Raw genomic sequence first — 23,022 nt, forward strand, 5'->3', positions numbered from 1 at the left:
GCATGTTGTAATGCTGATTTGAAAAATATAGCGGTCTACATGAATGCACCTGGGTAATCATAGGTCGTCCGCCAATCCTTGGCAAAGGGAGCCACCGTTTCACTCAATAGAACAAGCACATAAAGTCATAAAACAGAAAAAAATAAAAAAGTGCCGTCTCGGACTCTTAAACACGTCACTCTTCAATTCCTCATTTTCATCCATCGCTTCGTCCAACATCCATATCTCCCATTCCTGCCCCTTCCTCGATTGCTCGGCTTTCTCCCCTCAATCGCAGTCTTCAACGTCCCACTGCCGATTAATACGCTCTTCATCCATTTTTCCTGCTTCTTTATGTTTTTCTTCTGACTTTTTTCTCTTCCTCCACCATGTCTGGAACATTCTCGTTGGTTTCCCCATAAGTACACATTGTTCCTAATATCCTCCCCTCACTTCAAAAGCCTTCAATCTATGCCTATCATCCTCCTTGAAAGACCACGTCCACGCGGAGAAACACCTTTCCATGTTAATGTGTTCCCTCCCCAAGGACTACAATGCATCTGTGACTTGTGCGATCTGATGTCCCCAGGGCTGGGCTCTAGAGGTGGGAAGAGGAATTATGGATATCTTGGGTCCATGCGAGGTGAGATGGAAGGATAGCTTGGATCACTGGAGTGATAGCGAGACACCCGCTTCATTCGGGAATTAAGTCGCGGAGGATCAGCACTGTCTTCCGCCCAACTTAATCTGAAATTGAAAACATGGCGAGAATCTAGATACTCATTAACTGTGAACAATGCTGTGTGACGTCACAAAACCACCGAAGGTCGGAAGCCTCTTGTCAAATTCAACGAACAACCCGTTTTATTTACTGTTATTGCCATGAAAGAGTGCTTATGAATTATTTTAATTTGAGTACGTGCGTGTATCATGTCGATATTACGTACTAATATTTTGGAATGTGTGAATTAATATTTTCTCCAGAATAATTCAAATGGTTATCATAGAATTTAAAACGTAAGTGAAGCGGAATAATGAAATTAATCTCCCCGAAGAAGATAGTTTGAAGAATAAGTTGACATATTACAGGGTTCGTCCGGAAAATAAGTGTACTGACTCCTGGGCTGGGCGCGCCGCTCCAGGCGCGCCCAGCACCGCTCTGACGGGCTGCGATTGGAGGGGGGTATGTTGGCAAGCGACGCTGAAAAAGGCAGTCGGCTCTGAGCTGTGGTGTAGTGAGGAGCTCTGTTAACGCGAACCTCCACGCTCGACCCACGTCACGGAACGCGATGCCGAAGTTTTTGGAGCAGCGTTATTCCATCAAATTTGCGGTAAAGCTTGGGAAATCGTCTACCGAAACTGTCGGTATGATTAACCAGGCTTACGGGGAGTCAGCCATGTCCAGAAACATGATCTTTCGGTGGCACAAGATGTTCGTGGAGGGCAGAGAAGAGGTCGACGACGAGTCTTCGAGAGGTTCCCGATGATGCCTTCGCGGGAGCGTTCCAGGAATGGGAACGCCGCTGGAACAAGTGTATCGACTCACAAGGGTCCTATTTTGAGGAATATTAGCTTAAGATATGTAAAAGTGTAATACATTTTTTTTCCTGAGCTCAGTACACTTATTTTCCGGACGAACCCTGTATGTAAGATTATTGGATGTTTTCGTCCTATGTACGTCTGTTTATTTTCAACTCAATGCCGCAGATAAATAGCTGAATTGTCTGTACCTATAATTCGCATATCGCTTGCACTCAGCCGAAGGACATCCTCAAATCACTCTAATTGCTCTGATTTTTCTGTCGCCGTGCGAATAATGAAGAACCGACGTTTATTATTTTTGCATGCATCTGAATTGTCGGCGTATTCCTATCATGCGCAGAAAAATTATATTCTTCACTCGTGTTACACTTTTGGTGAAGCGTAAAACAATTATCCTTCTGCAGTCATTAAAGAATTGTCGGGCCCAATCTAAATAAGAGCTCAATTTAATCTGCAAATCGAATGCTCTCATCCATGTGGGAACTCATTTCTGTTGCTTTACATTATCTCCTGTAATCTGATACCATTTATGCTGGGCGAAACATCATTCCGAGAGCATAATGTATGAGTTTGTAGTTTGGGCAGCTTAGCCTCAGACAATAGTTAATCTTTAGTCCACTTCACAAAGAATATCAATTCCGCATGTATTGAAGGATACCGAATAACATTGTTTTATTTAAATTTATTCTCATCCCATACCTATCGCACATAATTTCTAATTCGCACAGCAGTGCTGGTAAATTTTCGTGACCTGGGGATTTGTTTAATCTCCAGGTCTTATTAGTGAATTCTTTTTTCGTCCATTGTTGCCTTAGTATTTTGTTCTGGTTGTAGAATATGTGAGAAGTCCTCAGTGGCACCGTCGTTTGTGGAAACACTTAAGAATTCGTTGATCACCCGCTATCCCTATTTGAAAAATATCATTACGATCACCTAAGCTAGTCGCGGCTTACCCACCCCCCTCTACCTCCCAGAAACACGTCATGGACGCTGTCACTGTCTAGGTGCTCACAGAGTACTTTACATTTCAAGACTCGTAAGGTGCTTCGTATGTGTCTTCTAGTTCGAATATGTATCCAATTGCCCATGCTCCAAGGAATATATTCTTTCATCCGCTCTCCGTACTCTTTAGTGTAACGTTCTTTGCTTTCGGAAGACTGTCCTAACGTCATTTTTCTACCACTTGGATTCGCCGTTTGATTTAGGGTATTTTGTCGGGATAATGTCAGGGATGCCTCGTTTCATAATACTGATGGATAGGGTCCAAGATTCTTCAATCTTAGAATTCCATATGCGCTATTTGAACGCGGATGATAAACGATTTAATTTGTTTTCCAAAACAATTCGCATTCAGCTTTATGGTAAACATATATTTTTCGTTTTGGTTGAATATTATGTTTTATTTCTACGTAAAAATTGATATGCAGGGATTTATGGTCGCACGAAGCGTCGTTATGGCTACATTTCGTACACGCTCTGGAGTGATTATTAGGAATAAGGCAAATATATTTATCAGCGGGTTGGCACGCACAAGACTAGATGAAGTGAATTTCTGTGCATTAGTGGTAACAAAGTATTTCCTTGACCGCGACTTGAACCACGGATCTCTTTGATTGCCGGGCCGATGCTATAACCACTTGAGATATCGAGGAAACGTAATTTACAGTGAAATCTGCGGAGGGTTTATGCGACCAAGTGCCCCGATTCTTCCAACTAGAGGTGGCGTTGGGAAGTTAACTCACCTGCCATAGGAGAAACGGACGAGGACAAAAGAGGAAAGGAAATTACTTGTCGGGAAACAATCATTCATTTGAGTAATCTACCCCCTACTGTAAGTTTTTGATGGGCACAACTACGAAATAAATATTTTGTCGCTCCGGACAAAACACAATCCAGCAATAAGCTCTACTTTAAGTTCCTCTTCATCTCTGTGTACTTCCTCCCTACATCCTGTCCAACGTCTCTATCATGTTCCTGCCCTTTCCTCGTTTGCCCAACATTCTCCCCTCTGTTACAGTCTTCAACATCCCACCGCCGATCAATATGCCTTTCATCCATTTTTCCCCACTCGCAACTGAGCAGTCTGAGACATGTACAGGTTGCGGATTTGCCTCCTATTCCTCCAATCTATTTCTATTTTTTCTGCAATATATTGATTAGTTTTTCCCAATTGTCTCTATCAAACGCTTTTTCGAAATCTACGAAACAGGCAAATACGTCCTAATTGTATTCTATATTCCTCTCGATTAATAACCTCATTACTGCAATGGCATCACGCGTACCTCTCCCCTTCCTAAACCCAAACTGTAATCTCTAAGTAATCCTAATCCCCTAAGTAATCATTTGCCCTACTCTCCATCCTTTTGTTTATGATCCTGGGAGCCACTTTAGCTGCGTGGGATATCAAACTTATTTTCCTGTAGTCCTCACATGATGTTGCCTTTACCTTTTTCGGAATAGGAACTATCACTGATCCCACGAAGTCTTCCGGCCAGATTCCTTCCTTATAGGTACTCCGAATCAGCCCATATAGCCTCTTCCTCCCACATTTTCCTAAACATTTCAATAGTTCCGCGGGAACGTTATCCACCCTCACGGCCTTATTTAGTTTCATCTCCCTTAATGCCCTTTCTATCTCATCGTCTAATATGCCTGTACCTAAGCTATCTTCCTCAAAGTCATGTTCCTTTCTAGGTCTAATTCGCTTTGTTGGTCGAAGTTCTTTACCATACATACATATGCTACTATACATATATTCCTTCCATCTCTCTTGGATCTTTTCTGTTTCAACTATTATCTTACCCGCCTTATCTCTAACTGTTAGCACAGATCTTCCCTTCTTGCTTCCCGATAGTGATTTAACCTTGTATCCACGGTTTCCTAGTCCTTGTCGCATTAACGGTTCCCATATTGTCTTTAAAGGCTTTCGATATCCATTTCTTGATGTATTCCCATTTTTCCTCGGTAGTACTCACATCTTTTTTATCTCATCCATGATTTTCTCAACAGCCTGCAGATACTCCTTTCTTGGCAATCCAGTTAATGCTTCTTTATTCCATGTCCTGACCCGCCGCCCCTGCCCTATCCTTTTGAATTGAACGCTACATTTCCCTAACCACTAAATTGTGGCCCGCGTCCGCTCCCGGAAAGCGGTGCGAATTGATCACACTGTTCCTGAATATGTGCCTAACCATAAGAAAATCTAACTGATACCTTTCTGAGTCATCTGACATTTACCATGCATACTCATGCCCTTTCTGGTGTCTAAACCAAGTGTTGGTGATGACTAATCCCTTTCTCCTGCAAAACTCAACTGCTTTCTCCCCGCGGTCATTCCTCGTGCCTAAACCATAGTCCACCACCACTTCACCATCCCTTCCTTCGCCTACCGTCGCATTCCAATCCCCCATCAAATGTCAATCAAATGTTTCCCTGCGGGAATACTCGCCATTATGTCCTCTAACTGATCGTATGTCGTATCCACTTCTTCCTCCTTATGATTGGTGGCATATATACCTGAACAATCACCAAGTGCGTCGGTTCTGCTTTTTCCCTACAAGTAATATTCTATCCTATAGTTGCTTTCTCTATGTTTGCAACGCTTCTTTCATGGGCATATATTCGGCAGGGGTGACCCTACCAGGAGCAGTCATTGTTGCTCCCGCCAGCACAGATCTAGGGTCCATCAGAACACACAAGCCCTTTCGCCACGTCAAGGTTGCAGTCCATGGGATATAAACGATAAACATAGTAATCAACCCGAAGTCCGGTTTAGTAGGTGATGGTAGAGCTCACCTAGTGCTAATCCCAATACGGCGTGTGAAATTCACACATCAGGGTAGGGGGGCCAGTGACTTTCCTTGTGCTGGTTATGGTTTCCCAAGAAGATCTGGTACCCGAAAAATCACATAGCTTGGGTGGAGCTTAGATTGTCCGAAGAGGTTTGCCGTCGGGCTTAGTACTGGGTGAACTCTAGCATTATCTACCAAACCGACCATCGGGTTGATTACTGTGTTTAAGTTATATATATATATATATATATATATATATATATATATATATATATATATATATATATATATGAATATATAAAATCATATATGTACATTTTATTATTATTAGGTAATCTACCGCATAAGGTAGGTTTTTGGATGGACACAGCTACTGATTAAATATTTTGTGACTCCTAGCAAAACACAACATCCTACTCCACATCAGGTCCCTCTTCATCTCTGAGTACTTTCCTCCTCCCTTCATCCCGTCCAACATCCCTATCCTGTCACTTCCCTTTCCTCGTTTTCCCACCATTCTCCCCTCCATCACAGTCTTCAACATTCCACTGCCGGTCAATACCCCCTTTTCCTTCCTCCATAGGATTTCTCCCAACAAACTCCTGTCCTCGCCCACCATTCCAAGTACTTCCTCATTTGTTTTCTTCTCTGTCCATTTCACCTTCTCCATTCTTCTCCACACCCACATTTCAAAAGCCTCCAATCTACGTCCATCCTCCTGGTTCAATGACCTCGTTTCGTACATAGCTACGCTCCATATCAAATTTTTAACGAGTCTTTTCATAATACCCTTACTCAACGTCCCTGTCATCTACTCCCTCCCGCTTGTGAAAGCCTCTTTTTCTAGCGCAATTCTTCTCCTTACGTCCCTACTACTTTGACCGTGTTGGTCCAAAACACTACCGAGATACGTAAACTGTTCTACCTGCTCAAGTTTTTGCCCTCCTACTTTAATGTTAAGCTTAGCTTTTTCTTTCTAGAAAATCACATAACCTTTGTTTTATTATATTGATTCTCATCCCATACCTGTCGCACTGAATTTCCAATTCACTCAGCAGTGCTTGCAACCGCTTGGCTGACTGACAAACTAAAGTTTGGTCATCAGCAAACCTAACTGATGTTACGAATTCCCCGCCCACCTTCATTCCTACCTCCAGTTCTTCCCATGCCTCTTTAATCATTTCCTCTGCATACAGGTTGAACAGCAACGGTGATAATGGGCAACCCTGCCTTACACCTCTTCCTAACACTGCCCATCCGGACTCCACGTTCCCCAATCGCACCTGAGCAGTCTGAGATATGTACAGAAGTCTTTGGCTCTCTTCCCCCCCGCTGTATATTATTCTGTAGTTATCACTCCAGTAATCCCAGCAATCCTTCCATCTCACCTCGCATAGACTTAAAATATCTATATTTCCCCTTTCCGTCTCGAAGAGAGTACTCGGAGATGAAGAGGGACCTGATGTAGAGTAGGATGCTGGATTTTGAGTTTTGTGAGGAGTCACAATATATTTATTTGGTAGCTTTGTCCATCAGAAAACCTACCTCAACCGGTAGATTACCTAATAATTATATTATATCTATATATATATAGATATATATATATATATATATTTATATGTACACACACACACACACATATATATATATATATATTTATATTTATATGTACACACACACACATATATATATATATATATATATATATATATATATATATATATGTATACATATACATTTCAGTCTTACGAAGATGACAACCGTAGGAACGTAAATCATTCGTTCAAAGGTTAGTTTTTTTGTATGTTTTAATGATCCTGTTTAAATGTTATGCCGTTTATTTGAAAACCTCGACTATCTTTTGAAGAAGGAATACTGTCACAATTCATCGTCGGAGGAAGATTCTGTCTCCTTCATCGTCCGACATTAACTCGGCCATGTTCCTTTGTCCCTCCGTCGTGAAATTAATACTCCGGAATTTAATTCCCGATGTAACTTTTTTCTGTGAAATTTGTGTTTTGTGTTTGTCCACACTTGACTTTGTAAAATTTTCCGTTAAAGTATTACGTATATCTTTTTGTCCTCCTATGGCTTCTTCTGTTGATATAATTGTCGGGTCGGGTATATTTTGTTTCTGGTGGAGAGTGACTATTGATGTGGGGGAGGTGGGAATGTGTGTCAGGGGATCTGTTTATCAGTTCGCATGGCGGGTGTAATTACTTTTGGGAAAACATGACTTTTAACGGTTTATATTTGCAAATGAAAACTTTTCTTCTCTCTTTTCTCCTGTTTACATTATTCACCGTAAACTTCTTCTCTCGGCAGTTCGCATCAAATGGGGAAGAAATCCGCCGGGGCCTCCATCAACAGATCTGAGAGCTACAAGGAGAGGGTGCAGAAGGTGAGTCACCCTTTTGCTAATTGTGCATCATGCTGTTCGTTTGTTCATGACGGCGTCTCCTCGCTGGTTCTCCCGGATGGGGAAACAAGACGATTCGATTCGAATGAGAAAATGTTTGCATTAAAGTGAAATAATATGACGGCAGTGTGATCAATTACAATCAATCTCGTACAGATTTGAAAACCTTTTTTTTTAAGATCCGAGCGAAAGCTTAATTTAAAAAAACTTTTCGCGAGAGAGGAAATTGTGTGTAGCGGAAATGACGTTTCATTTTCTCTTCCGAATCACGTCTCTACCTGCCCGTGTTATGTTTTCAGCCGTAAGGAAAAAAGCGAATGCTCTCGTCGCCTCCCTCTCAAGAAGCATGTGGCGCTCCAATCAGACCAATGCCGATGACGACGATTCCAACTGGAAATGCGCTCGGCGATTGGGCGAGAGAGTTGCTGCCTGCGTCACTTCCGCTTTCCCTCGTTGCTCCGATCCGGTCGGCAACCGAATTCTCGGCGGAGGGCTGTGAACGTGGACCAGCGCCCCCTGGGGTTCGCGTTGCCACGGGGGAGAGATCCCTTCGCCGGTTCTAACCTCCCCGTCCGACCTGACCTCGCCGCGGTTCCCCTGGACGTCGGCGTCCCCCGATGCTGCCCTCCACCTGGGTCTTCCGTGCCCTCGCACTCCGGGCGTGACCCCTTTCCCGTGTTACGTTACCGGGTTTCACCTAAATTCCAGCCGCCTCCCTCGGGATGACCTGCGTCTTTCATTTACTCGCGGGGCCGTTCATTCTCGCGTTATTATTAATGCGTTGACCACCATTCGGGGCAGGTATTTGGATGGACACCGCACTGCCGCTGCATTTCTGAGGCTCGTCTGAAAAGACACAACCTAAACCCGAGGGCGAGAAACCCGTCTCCAATCTTCGACAAGCCCCCCCTTTTGCCCCCGTACATCCCCTCATTCCCACTTCGTGCTCTCCCCCGATGTGGTGATCCTTCGCAATGTTTCAACGGGCGCTCGGGCCATCTGGTTCTTTTTGCCTCGTCCCTCATCGCATGCTTTGCCGTCGTTTCTCTTGCCGTGTGTGTTCCATTCGCTGATCACTTCCGCGTTTGATCTGGAACACTCGCCTTAGCATTCTCGTGGTCCGAAGCCCTCCTCCACATGCGCGATCATTCCAGGTGTTCCGTCGGCGCGAACGCCCTTTTCAGAGCACACAGGGCCGTCCTTTGCCATGCCTCCTTATAGCTCCTCGCGCGTTTGACGTAGAGAGGCAACTTGTGATCCCCATCTCTGCACTTTCGTTCCGTCGTTGGTGATCGCGAATATTTAAGGGATCCTTAATTGACTTCAAAACAGAGGGCAATGTCAAGTGCGACACTTGGAACAAGTACTTGACAAGTAAAATAGAGGAAGCACCTATCGTCCTCTAATGATACAGCGCTCCCGCCACAATCCCATGAGGGATTGCCTCGTGCCTCTTTTCCAAAGCTACTTATTCATTTACGAGTCCTTGAAATTTGCACGCGCGGGGTCTGACTTTTGTTCATAAATGTTGGAGCTTTATTGAATACCCCACTCAAATCCGCAATGTGCAAATTCGAAATGTTCGTATTGCATTTGATTTCTTTCGGAGGGCATTTGAAGAGCGATTCGGCCTGAGAAATGGGGCCGACGAAATAAGCACCGTGCGCCCCGACGGCTCTCCGTAGTCGGCAGGGCCGGCCGGCCCTGGGTGCGTGTGGCGTCGCGGTGGGAATGTGCACCGCCGCCGTCCCTCGCTGCATCGATCCGAGTCCTCTCTCGGGGCGCCCACCAGTCCCCTTCGCTCGGCCACCAACCCCAACCCTCCCTCCCGGACACCCTTCGTTTACCTGCCATTGTGAATCTGCGCAACGGCTCCATCGCTAATGTATCGCTCTGCGATTCTTCATGAAACTGTTTCTCAATTTAATCTATTCCCTCCCCGCCATAGCCTTTCCATTTCCTCCCTCCCCTGCTTCCACCTCGCAGCAATGCGGCATCAAGAATTTCCCACAGCGATTTGCGTCGAATTGGCAACTACCACTTTGGGCCACACCTCCATTTCATCGCCTTCATTTCATCTGTCCGGGGCCCTGCCCTTTGCTGGGTCAGGAGGACCCTCGTGGCGAAACGGCGGGTTCCGGCCCACCCCTTGTGTTGGTGTGGACCAGTAGTGCATGTGATTCCGGCCCCCCTCGCCTCTCCGGAGGTGCCCGCGGCCGACCGGGTGGGTGGGCGCGAGGCCTGTCTGCCGATGAAACCGGAAGGTTGAGTTGCCCTTCCTACGCCGCTCCCTTCCCCTGGAAATCTCTCCGAGGAAAGCTTCTTCCTTCTTCATTTTGTCACGAAACTGCTTCTCTCTCTGAATTCTCCTTTCGCGTTGGCCAGTGCTGGCACACTTCGCAACCGCCCTTGCTTTAATCGTATCTATTCTTCTGTTCTTCACCCGAGGTCCATTGTATTCCTCGTCTCTGCATTTCTTATTACAAGTCTCTCGTCATCATGCGCTAACCTATACATCTCCCGCTCGTCTGCAACCTGTCATCTTCCTCCAAATCGGTACGTTTACCAAGGGGGATCGGGATGGAGCGGTGGCTAACGGATAGGCTTCCCGCCGGGAAGGCCTGGGTTCAAATCCTTGAGACAACAAATATTTTTCAGTGTTATTCCGATCCCTACTTGAGGTGCTTTGTGGAGAGCACTTTGAGTGGGTATACGACCTCTGTCGGATGGGACGTTAAACTGCTGATCCATTGGCGCCTTTCGTAAGGAGTAGGCTAATGCCGACGCCGGGTTTTTCTCCACCCTTCACCCTTCCCTGTTCATCCCTATTGGCGCAAATGACCTTAGCTGTCGGTCGCCGCCCATAAAACCACTGCTACTGTCACGTTTACCAAACTCATTCACGACAAACCAAGAACATTACGCCAGTGGACCACAGTTGTCACGTAACCGCACTAAAATCCGCAATCAATTTTCCCTTCCCCCTTCGAGGCCACCGCGTTTGCGTAACGAGACCTCTCTCCGCAGAAAAATAGGGGAGGCCTCCACACCATTCCCTTCTTCCAAATCCATCCAATCATAAATCGAAATCATCCTCTTTTTTGCACCGGCAAGTTAACCACCACTCCCTCCATTACTAAAAAGAAAGAAAGACTCGTACTTTTCCACAGATTTTATTATACGGTACAACGCGTTTCACCGACTTGCTGTATCATCAGGTACCACTCCCTCCGTTCGTATTTACGTACACCGCTACTCCGGGAAATCTCTTGCGTTCCCTGTTCACTCTATCCCTGAGCACACCGCTCCTCAATCCTCTTCACCGTGCAAACAATTCTAGTTCTCCGATAAATCAGCGGAAAGCATTGAGTACTAGGGAGTCAGCAGACGCGCTGCTTTCACATCACAAACATTTCCCGATCTCTATTTATTGCAAAAAAATACTTCAATAACACATTATTGGTTTGAGCCTCCTTCAAACTAGTCTCCACCCCACCCACTCATCCTAACGGTGTTTCCACTTTTTAAACAGGCCTGGAACGCTTCTTCCAGGATGCTCATAAACTCCTCTGTCGAAATGTTCTCAATCTCTGGAATGGTGGCAAATCTCTTTCCTTTGAGCGGGTTTTTAGATTTGGGAACAGGAAAATATGGCATGGAACGCCAGTTATGGAGAGTAGGGTGGGTGGGGAAGCACAGTGGTCTTGTCTTGTTTTCGCCTAACTACTCACGAGTTGGGAGAGACGAATTAGCCGGAACATGGTCGTGGTGAAAAAACCACTGGCCGCTCCTCCATAGTTCGGGCCGTCTCCGCCTGATTCTCTCTCTTTGATAACCCCCAGGAAGTACTCCGTGTTGACTGTTTGGCCTTCATTCAGGTATTCGAGACGCACAACCCACCCCCTTTGTATTGAAAAAGTCAATATCACTTTGACGTCCGAACGAACTTGTCGAGTTATTTTTTGGGACAGGGGGATGCTTCTCCAGTCCATCGTGAAGATTGCACTTTGGTTTCGATGTCGTATCCTTAACCCCATGACTCATCACCTGTCATGGTACCACTCTTCAGCTCGCTCAAACAGTTACTGACGGACGTGAACTCGATGTTGTTCCTGGTCTGCTGTCATTGTCAGGCGAGGCACGAATTCGGTGGCGACTCGATGCATATTCAATTTTTCAACGTGGATTCCATAGCACGAAACAATCGAGATGCCACACTCTTCTGCAACTTCCCTGACAATCATCAAGTCCATTGGTACGAACGAGATCATTCACTCTCTCGATGTGGGGGTCATCGCTCCATGTTGATGATCTTCCGGAACGCTCGTCAACTTCCACCGATTGGCACCCTTTTTTGAACCGGTTAAACCACTCATAACACGTGGTCCATTTCATACCATCCTCACAATACGCCTTGGTAATCAATTCTAGAGTTTCAGTGAAGGATTTGCAGAGTTCCAGGCAGAATTTCACAGGACAACGCCGCTCCTTCAAAGAGCTCATTTCCACTGATCATAATTTTCGCCGCACTCCAAGAACACCCCTTCACATAAACGGCCGTAATTAATCAACAGAATAAGATATTCACCATGTGGTAGGAGAAGGTTTTCACGTATCAATCTTTGTGAGCAAGGCGGGGAGTCGTACGAAATAAGAGCCTCTCCCTGGCCCAAGAGGACTTCAAATTCGACCGGTTAAGTTTGTGGGAGGGATGCATGATCTCTTTATAAAGTGTGTTCTGAGTGATGCCAGTTCTTTTGCGTTCAGGTACACGTACATTTGTTTTTGCCATCCATGAATTCCATCCAAAGTCTGCCTCTTTCTTTTTTCAATGCTTCTGATCTTCCCCAAAAAGATTAGCACGCTATCTCACTGTCTTAGCAGGTGCCCTTCTAGTCTGTTGCTTCGACTTCTGTCAATCTGTACTTCTCCCCAACTCTGTTGTGAAGTTCTGAATTGCTTCAACCATTGTTTCGTAAAAATAGGCGCAGGAACATTTAGAAACTCAAATTTCTTCATTTTCTAGGATCGCCCATGTTTTAACCCTGCACAGTACATACTACAAATAACATATCGGCTTATGTGATATTTATCCGATCCATCTTATCGGACGCCCTGCTGACCTGCCAATTTTATTTCATGTTATTTTCATCAATTGGTACTTTTGTCTCATTCCGTCCAGAACTTCTTCGATGCTTGCTTGGTCCAGGTTATTTCCAACGTAGGCCCCAGCACATTTAAAAATTGGCATTTTCTCTTTGTCTTCTTCGATGGTGGCCCAGATATTTATACCATGTACGATGGCACAATCTGTGAATAATATGAATTGTTTAATGCCTGTCTTGATTCCTTCTCATATTAGCGCAGTCTGCTTTTGACCTGAGGAGTCCTTTGGCTCGATCTACTGCCTCCTGTTTTAAATCTGTCCTTGATACTTTACTGCACTTCAACTCCTCAAGGGCTCGATCAAATTGTTATGCCTGTGATTTGGGCAATTTCTTCATCTGGAAAAGTTTGCTCTTCTTCCAGTATATCATTAACTAATTGCCGTGTGTCCAATTCCTCATTACAATTGTTCTGTATATATTTCTTTCTTATACAATTCGTTCCATTTCAATATAAATTATTCTTCACCAATTATTATTTCTACATTTTTTTCCCACAGTTAAGCTTTCACTCTGAATATCCTTAAGGTTTGGGAGTGGGCTTTTTCAGCGTTTCTCTCGGGCATAATTTCCTCTATATTCCTACATTTGTCCTCGGTGCATTTTTCTCTTCATTTCTAATTTTCTCGATTTTCTGCAGGCGGGACACTATTATAATCATCTGATTCCTTTTACGTTTTACTCCCATCTGCATTATTCCAGGAGATCTACATCATTGATTCCTTCACAAGAACTCTTTTTTTTGTGGCCCCTGTGCACTTAATACTGTCTCTTTCCTGCTTTCGGCCTTATATTCATGAATTCTTGAGGGGCCTTATTTTTATTCCTTCATTTTTTACTCTAAAGTTGTATGTCTTTCACAGTTTTCTAAATCTCTTTTGTACAATTGTTGTGACTTTTTTATAAATGAAATAAATTTAGGAAAATTAATGAAATATACTAATGACCAATAATTAACACTATTTTATAAGACCCAATCTATTCAACATCTATCTAAAGACGTTTTTTGCGATGGATAGATAAACGAATCGTGAGGACAAAACGTGTGTAGTAATCTTTCACTAAGCATCTTTTCATTGTGTTCTGCATTGACTCGTGGGCCTCAGCGGATCGTGTCAGAAGATGAGCTTCAATCAAGAATACAACCTGTTTTCTCCTGAGAAAATCTTTTTTCGCGGAATTCATATGTTGAGCCATATAAGTCACAGTTGGTGCTGTAGTCTCATAGTTCGTTTTACCTTATTTGGTTCTTTCGTCTGAAAATGAATGTTCGTCTCTACTTTCTCGTCTGAAAAGTAAAAAGCGTTTTACTCTCTCTTCCATTGCATCCGTTAATCAACAATTTTACTCATGTTAGTTTGGTATTCGTTGTCGCGTACCTTACGAATAATAAATATGGATATACCTATTTCTTTTAAGTTCCCGAATACGCCGTTTACCATTTCGTTTGCTATTTGACCTGCTAATCGCTCTTGGCTTATATCATTTTCAGACCGTATGAACGGGATAATTTTCATTTATACGAAGCTTCCGGTTACTAATAAAGAACGGATAGTAACAGTTTTCCACTGTATGTTTTTATCTAGTCAAAGTTTGTTGCCATGTTTTCATTATTATGTTCAAATTCCATCACATCACGCCTGAAATTCCTCAATTTTTTCAGGTTACTAAAAAACCCATCCTTGAAGCAAACACACTGACCGGTGGTTAGACTCCGACCCCCACACTTGTAATCACAGCAGGCGAAGTTACAAAGTCTGGCATCAGTAAACTCTGGCCGATGGATTGACTCCAATCTCAAGTTCGTAATAGCCCTCTTGGTCTGTTAAACCTGGAAATGTCCTGGATTTGGATTCATTTTGTCGCTCAGCAGACGAAACATTTAAATACTGACGGCGTGCTGCAGGGACGTGGTACAAAAATACGCGCCATTCTACTAAATATCTTGGAGGTAGTTTTAAGTAGTTGTGTGCTCCAGGACAATGGCCACTCATTCATAGCGTATACTCAGCGGCGGCGCGTGATGGCTCTCGTTCGGTCGGGAGGCCGCTCTGCTGAGGCAGTCTTCCGCCCTTCCCCGGGCGGAAGTGCAACATCCTCTCTCTGACAAGGATCCGGAAGTGGTTGCTATTCCGGGGAGTATTTGTTTGTTGCTACGGTCGCCTTGGATCTCGTCCGCATTTGTGAATTTTGTTTACTGGATGTTATCGTGAAAGTATTTTCCCAACCTTTATTGGCTCCTGCGGCTGAAACTGTACGCTACGTAAGATGACTGCGAGGCACGGAGACGAACGGTTTAGTACTGGGTGACAAGAAATGGTATAAAACCCTGTGTAGTGCCACGACCGATTCCGATCACATTATTCCGTGGATTCATGTGCTGGCAAAAGAGCAGTTCGTATTGATAGCTCGATATAATATTTTTGCTCTTGTGATCTGCTCGATTCTGCCTTCCCCACCTCTCCTGCCTTCGTCCTTCATATGTGTTCCTATCCCTTTTCCTTACAGTGTTTTGGTGTACCTTGGTGTATAGCGCACCAATTTCACCGTTCCTCTGCAAACTTTCCATATCCTTGCCCTGCGTCTTCCTCCATGCTCATTTTGCTTTTATTTCTTACCCATCTCAATTTATTATTTAACCCTCTGCCCTTTCTTCTGCCGATCTCTTGTGTACAAATTATTTCATGTTCTCCGCTCATTCCACCTTTCTAATTGCCTCGTGCATTACCGTCCAGGATTTCCTTGCCCTTTTCATATTATCAGATCCTATTGTTTATTTTTCGGGTTTCGATATCCCTTTTTTGATGGATTCCCATTTTTACTCAATGGTACTCAGCTCTTTACCATCATCCATGATTTTCTCTACAAACTGCTGATACTCCTTCCTTGTCATTCCAGTAAATTCTTCTATATATTCCATTTCCTTAACCGCCTACCTTGTTTTAACCTTTTTAGACCTAAGCCACATTTCATAATTACTATTAGGGCTGGTCAAAAAAAGACGACTGTTAGATAAATAAAATAATACTTCATGTTATTAGACTATTTATTTATTTATTATTACTACAAATAAATACTTCATGTTGTTAGTTACCACCCTTTAATATGCTTATAGACTTAATATAGCCCTTCGGTTTCAAAAAGATAAGGCAGGGGCGGCAGGTTAGAAAATGGAATGCAGAAGCATTAAATGGATTGAAAAGGAAAGAGTACCAACAGGCTGTAGAGGAAATCATAGAGGATGGTAAAGAGCTAAGTAATATCGAAGAAAAATGGGACAGTATAAAGGAAGGGTTGTCTAAAGCCGCAAATGGCACTATTGGAACCTTTAACGCGAAAAGGACTAGGAAACCATGGATCACGGATGAGATGATTACAAAGATGGATGGGAGGAGAAAATGGAAGAATGTAAACAGAGTTAGGCAAAATGAAGTACAAAGAGTTAATCAATAAATTATGGCGGCAACAAATAAAGCAAAAGAAACATGTTGGAAGATGAAGTACGAGGATATGGAAAGTCTGCAGAGGAAGGGTGGAATTGGTGCGCTGTATAGCAAAGTTAAATCTTTATCGGGAAGTAAGAAAGGAAGATCCATGCTAACAGTAAGAGATAAGGCGGGTAAGATAATAGTTGACGCAGGAAAGATCCAAGAGAGATGGAAGGAGTATATAGGAGACCTGTATAGTAAAGAACTTAGACCAACAATGTTAGACATGGAAAAGGAACATGACGTAGAGGAAGATAGCTTAGGTCCAGGCATACTCGATGATGAGATAGAAAGGGCATTAAGGGAGATGAAATTAAATAAGGCCGGGGGGTGGATGACATTCCTACGGAACTACTGAAATGTTTAGGAAAATGTGTGAAGAGACTATATGGGCTGATTCGGAGTACCTATAAGGAAGGAATCTGGCCGTAAGACTTTGTGGGATCAGTGTTAGTTCCTATTCCGAAAAAGGTAAAGGCTACGTCATGTGAGGACTACAGGACAAAACGTTTGATATCCCACGCAGCTTAAGTTGTTCTAAGGATCATAAACAGAAAGATAGAGAGTAGGGCAAATGATTACTTAGGGGATGATCGGTTTGGGTTTAGGAAGTGGAGAGGTACGCGTGATGCCATTGCAGTAATGAGATTATTAATCGAGAGGAATATAGAATACAACAAGGAGGTATTTGCCTGTTCCGTAGATTTCGAAAAAGCGTTTGATGGAGTGAATTGAGAAAAACTAATGAGTATATTGCAGAAAATAGGAATATATTGGAGGTAAAGGAGGCTAATCCTCAACCTGTACATATCTCAGACTGCTCAGGTGCTAGTGGGGAACGGGGAGTCCGGATGGGCATTGTGACGAAGAGGTGTAAGGCAGGGATGCCCATTATCACCGTTGCTGTTCAACCTGTATGTAGAGGAAATGATTAAGGAGACATGGGAAGAACTGGAGGTAGGAATGAAAGTGGGCGGGGAATTCGTAAAATCAGTTAGGTTTGCTGATGACCAAGCTTTAGTTTGTCAGTCAGCCAAGGGGCTACAAGCATTGCTGAGTGAATTGGAAATTCAGTGCCACAGGTATGGGATGAGAATCAATATTAATAAAACAAAGGTTATGCGATTTCTAGAAAGAAAAAGCTAAGCTAAACATTAAAGTAGGAGGGCAAAAACTTGAGCAGGTAGAACAGTTTACGTATCTCGGAAATGTTTTGGATCAACACTGTCAAAGTAGTAGGGACGTAAGTAGAAGAATTGCACTAAGCAAAGAGGCTTTCATAAGGAGGAGGGAGTTGATGACGGGGACGTTGAGTAAGGATGTTAAGAAAAGACTCGTAAAAACTTTGATATGTAGCGTAGTTATGTACGGCGCGGAAACTTGGTCGTTGAAGTAGGAGGATAGAGGTAGACTGGAGGCTTTGGAAATGTGGGTGTGTAGAAGAATGGAGAAGGTGAAATGGTCTGCGTTGCAATTGTGTTGGTTGTCTTCTTCGGTCATCAATCGGCGTCCTTTCTCGGTGGATTTCGTCTTAGGAAATTGTAAAAAGTTCGCTGGAGTCAGACCCGGAGAGCACGGTGGCTGAGGATCACCGTTCTGCTGTTTTAGCCAAAACACTTGGGAACAAAATGACGTGTGCACCGGTGCGGTATCGTGATGAAAGCAGTAATACTTGTTTTTCCACATTTTTCGTCTCTTCCGCACTACATTCCCGTCAAAATGGTGAATCTCGATCCAAAACTAATGTCATCTTCATTGCCAATCACCTTGACTCTTAACCTACGGTTTGCACGCTCTAAATAATTCACACTGTTGGCGTGGACGTCGTTTGTTGACTTCCATGGTCTTCTTCTCTGTCGGTTCCTCATTGGTCGAGGTTTGTCCGCACTGGAAGCGATTGCTCCAACGAAAGCTCTGTGCCTGATTTATAGATTCATTGTCGAACGCCTCTGCAATCATTGCGTGAGTTTTACTTGAACTTTTCCCGAGGTTAAAACTAAATTCAATGCAAACTCGCTGCTTCTCTAACACCTTCTCACCGACACAAGAATTTTTACAGGAAGCATGTGCAAGCTCTGGCAAGAATCGCTGGTGTGCGGAGACAAGTCGAGATAGGGCCACGTCCAAGGCAGTGTTTTTCTTCTCACAGAAGACGGCACCTCACTGATTGTAATCCATCCAGCGCTTCGCCCGCAGAAATATCAGACTGACCTTTTGAAATGTGATCAGTCTCTACCTTCTCCCGTGAAGCTGTGCGAATTGATCACGCGGTTCATAAACGCGTGCCCAACCATTAATTGTGTAAAAGTAGAATTGCGCTCTAGGGAGAGATGAAGGAGGGCACTTTCTTCGGTTGGCAGCGTTGTCCCCATCGCCGCGAGAGTCCTTTTTCGCTCCTCTCTCTCTCTCTTCTTCTCGGCCGGCCTCTTTCTCTGCGGAGTTCCCCCTCGGGCGGGCGACGACGGCGCCCTCCCAAAGGGGAAGCGCCGCCCGCCAATGGAACCGCTTCCTCCCTCCGCATCGCCTCCTGTTTCCTTCGCCCGCCACCAGAGTGCACTGGTTTTCTGTCCTACCCGCTCTTTGCCCCACCTTGAGCGCGTCCGGGGTCGGGAACAACCCCCCTCCTGCCCTGCCTTTTGTGTCCACCACTACCGCCCAAGCTTGCACCCGGACAATCAATTTGAACCCGAAATGGTACTACTCTTAGGCCGACGGCGGGGATTGTGCGTGAAATTATTCCCGATGTAGGGACATGGATTGCGATGCATTATTTTCGAGAAAAAAACAAAAAGTCATGAACTTAATGAATGAAGGAAAACTACGAGGCCCGAAACGATGGTGTTATTCTGATCCCCTAGCGGTCGTCGGAGAAATTATATTTCTCTCTTTTATACTTAATCTCTCTATTTTATTGGCAAGATCCCCCACCTACCGATGATAGCTAAGATAGGCGATGTTAGCAACGAATACCGATGAGAGCACAATACTTGACGCCTCTGAAAGATAAGTGTCAATGCATATGGATTGGTGAGACACTCGTACGATAGGCATTCCTCAACAGAAAGCAACCCCTTAATGATAATATATCCGTTCCCTTAAGCAGCTATGATTTCACATACTAGAGGTTCTAGAGGGGGTGAAGACGTAGTTAAAAGGCGTGTGAAGGCGGGTTTAAGCCCGAGTTCCCTCAGGGACGTTCTTCAACAGCTTCAGGGCAAGGACGAATTTCATTATATTTGCATTCAGAAATTATCGAAGGTTAATATTTCGGTTATGGTTTTGGTGTATGGGGTGACTGGAAAGAGGGTGGACGAGGGATTTAGAGGGCTCCGTGGTTCTTATATTGAGGGTCATGGTTACCGATTTAAAAAACCTCGGTAGGAGATAATTGGCATGGTTTGAACGTAGGAAGAAGCTGAAAGGGTTGAGATATACTTGAGGAGACCTCAGTTTTATTTAGCTCCCTGCGAGCCACCACCAGGGTGTTTGGCAGTGGGTGATTACACACCAGACTACCCTTGACCCAAAACACCTTTCCCTCCTAACGCGGTTGGATAAAAGTTATTTTATTCTGATCCTGTATCGTTCGTGGAAAAAATGACATCTTAAATCCATCTGTCCTACACTTAATCTCTCTTAATTTTCCCGACTTGATCTCTCCTACCGTAGTGAAAAGTGGCGAATAACGCATTTTCAAGGTCATCGCTAAGGAGACATTCTTCCATTCAATGCAGTTGCGGAAGGGAATTGGCCGAGAGTTTGGAGCGCATTGCATATGGCGCGATTGCATACAGTCGGGGAGTTTTGGAAAATGGAGTGAATTTAGTAGGGGGCTCTGTGGTCATAAGAATTGTTGGAATATGTGTGGCTGTGAGATTGGGAGTAGACTTGGATTTTGGGATGTGGTTTTTGTGGGAGAAACGAAATATTTATTTGTTAGTTGTGTCCATCCAAAACCTTCTTAGACTGGTAGAATACTTAATGAATAAATATAAATATATATTATTCCTCGATGTTTGAAATAAGGTTGTCCATCTGTTAATTCCGTAGCTGATGAAACCGGTCGTTATACTGCAATGAAAGTCCTCTTGGAATTGCACTTCGTTGGCCATTTTAATCTGTGATCAGATTTAACCTCTTTTTAAATAATACCTTGGTAGTTTGAAGCTTGACTTTGTGGTACTTATTCATAACGGAAAGAAAAACGACTATTTTAATTCCGCTTAATTTTTAATAAAATAAAAAAAAATTATTAAAAATAATAACATCATCAAGTGTCATGAAAGAAGCTGTGTTTTCATTTCGTTTCTTATTAAATTTCGCGTCTGAATAATTTATTGGTCAACATATACGAGGGTGGTCTGAAAAGTTTCCGACCTCAAATATGTCGTAAAAAATGTCTTGTATCTTTGTTAGGTCGCGAACATTTCTGACCACCCATGCATATAAACTATGCTTATTTGTGTTATCGCTCTTGGAGATGGTTATTTCCGCGGTGTGTTTCTCCGAATCGGTCCTGAATGCACTCCTGTGAATATTTGCTTTCTGCTGTGCATTTGGTGAAGTTTTCGAGCGCACCTTGTTGGTACCCCTGGTGCCCCCCCTTGCCCTCTCATAAGCTTTTGCTTTTCACAGCTGGTGTTCTGCCCTCAGCCTTTCATCCGGGCTCTTGTTTTAATGTCCTTCCCTCTTTCCTTTGCAGCGGCAGTTGAGAGAGAGGCGGAAAACCAGTGATCCCAACCTTTCGAAGACAAAGTGAGTACTGTTTCTTTATCTTATATTTGGTTTTTGGGAGTGGCCCATGAGCGTGTATTCGAAATTTTGATGGTTTTTGCACCGCATTTTGGATTAGCCTCTCGCCGCGGGTGCGACCAACCGTCGTCGTCATTCTGTGTGTGTGTGCTAGTCTCCGTGGTTTCGACTCGAGAATCCCGATGTTCCCGTGGATGCGGGGCACGGGGGTGGCGGCGGGGCTGCCGGGAAAGCAATGCAATGCGTGCGTTCTCACGCGTGCCCTCGCTCGAACCAACGGATAACTCGGAAGCGATGCGAGTAATGTGTGGGTGGCGGCTGTTCCCTGTTCCCCCCCCCGCCCGCCCGCCCTCACACCCACTCGAATAACAACCTCTCCCACCCACGTCCAAGTTGGAAATTGAAGAAACGTTCCCTCTCCTTTGATACAGCGGATCAAACCCCACTCGTCTTCCGGCGGTTTCACGGTCGACCCGGTATTCGATTCGTTATCGATTAATTGATGCTTACATTCACTATAATATGTTTGTAAAGTTTCTGTACGTTTATTTGTATATTTATTTTACTACCTTGTAGGCAACCGCTAGAGTGTGTGGCTGGGGGTGGGTACGCACCAGACTCATTTTGAACCGAATATAAACCCTACCTCGGTCGGACAATGTCAATGTGGTAATCACTTATCGTTCGTGGAATGCATTTAATCTCTCTAATTTATTGTTGCTCCAAATGAAGTAAGGGTCAGTAATAAAGATTCATATGATATTTCACTCAATAAAAATCAGATAGTATCGGAAGGATAATTTTATAAGGGATCCGATGGTAAAAAGGAAACGATCCTCGTCACGAAGTATCCAATCTTTCCTCCCTCCAGCCGCTCCGATATAAACGAAGAGCCCAGAATCAGGTTTGGTCTGGGTTCTCAAATCCTGTCGCCTCCCCGGACTAAACTGTTCCCATTAGTTGGCACCATCCTCTCGACAACCAACATACACCGATTGCAATGGCTGTTCCTCCCAGCCCTCCTGCCGCCCTACTCCACATCAGTCGCAGTGGCCCCGGAGGCGACTCCGGCCATAGCAGCCGCATCCAGGATATCGACCCCTCGTCGTCGTCCCCCCTCTGCCCCCTCTGCCCCCGCGTGTGGGTGTGTTTGTGTGTCTCTCTCTCTGTGTGCGTCGTCGCATGGGCGTGGGCGTCGGTAGAGCGTGGATCGGGGAGGAGGCAGCGCAGCGCTCTCCTTTCGTCTTCTCGTGTGCGTGACCCCCCCCCCCGGACGCGCCTTGGGGAAGTGGCGTTTTAGTTTTAATTAGTACCCGACGAACCATCTCTAGGGCGTGTGGTAGGGGGTACTTGCACCCCAGAATACCCCTGACCCTAAACAACCCCCCCCTCCCCCCCAGTGCGATCAGACTGACGTTACTTTATTCTCATCCCTTATTGTTCTCGGAAAAAATGACATCTTAAATCTATTTGTTCTACACTTAATCGCTCGAATTTTGTTGGCATGGTCTCTCCTACCGTAGTAGGATGTGGGTAATTATACATTTTCAACATTACTCCTAAAGAGACGTCCTACAATTTATATGTACAAGAGATATAATCTGCAATTTAACCTTCGCTCTGTGAGTTATTCCCAGTATAGCTGCTCTGATGTTTTGGATACCGCACTCAGTATATCATAACTTTTCAAGAAAAAATCTAGCTCCCCCACGTTACAAGCGATCCAATTCGGCCATCAATCTGACTTCGTGAGGATGCCATAATATACTGGCAGAATATTCTAAATGAGGCCTAACCAGCGGAAGATAATATTTATCTTTGACCTTTTCATCAAATTTACCAAGTACTCGTCTAAGAAATCCCAATTTTTTGTTTGCATGCCCACT

At 44.4% G+C, this 23,022-nt stretch overlaps 1 protein-coding gene across 5 annotated transcripts in view; it reads left to right on the forward strand.

Annotated features, from left to right (window-relative positions):
* The window catches only part of RhoGEF2 (Rho guanine nucleotide exchange factor 2), a 394,018-nt gene that overhangs the window by 235,002 nt on the left and 135,994 nt on the right, over window positions 1-23,022 (forward strand). For all 5 annotated transcript variants that reach the window (XR_011702249.1, XM_071593430.1, XM_071593432.1 and 2 more), the window contains exons 19-20: window positions 7,638-7,713; window positions 21,087-21,139. Coding sequence is in view for 4 of the 5 variants with exons in the window: in XM_071593430.1 (XP_071449531.1) it covers window positions 7,638-7,713; window positions 21,087-21,139 (129 nt within the window). In the remaining variant the exon portion in view is untranslated. The remainder of the gene's footprint in view (window positions 1-7,637; window positions 7,714-21,086; window positions 21,140-23,022) is intronic.

Source organism: Hetaerina americana, unplaced genomic scaffold (assembly GCF_022747635.1).
Source record: "Hetaerina americana unplaced genomic scaffold, ioHetAmer1.1.p SCAF_6, whole genome shotgun sequence".
Classification (NCBI taxonomy): Eukaryota; Metazoa; Arthropoda; class Insecta; order Odonata; family Calopterygidae; genus Hetaerina; species Hetaerina americana.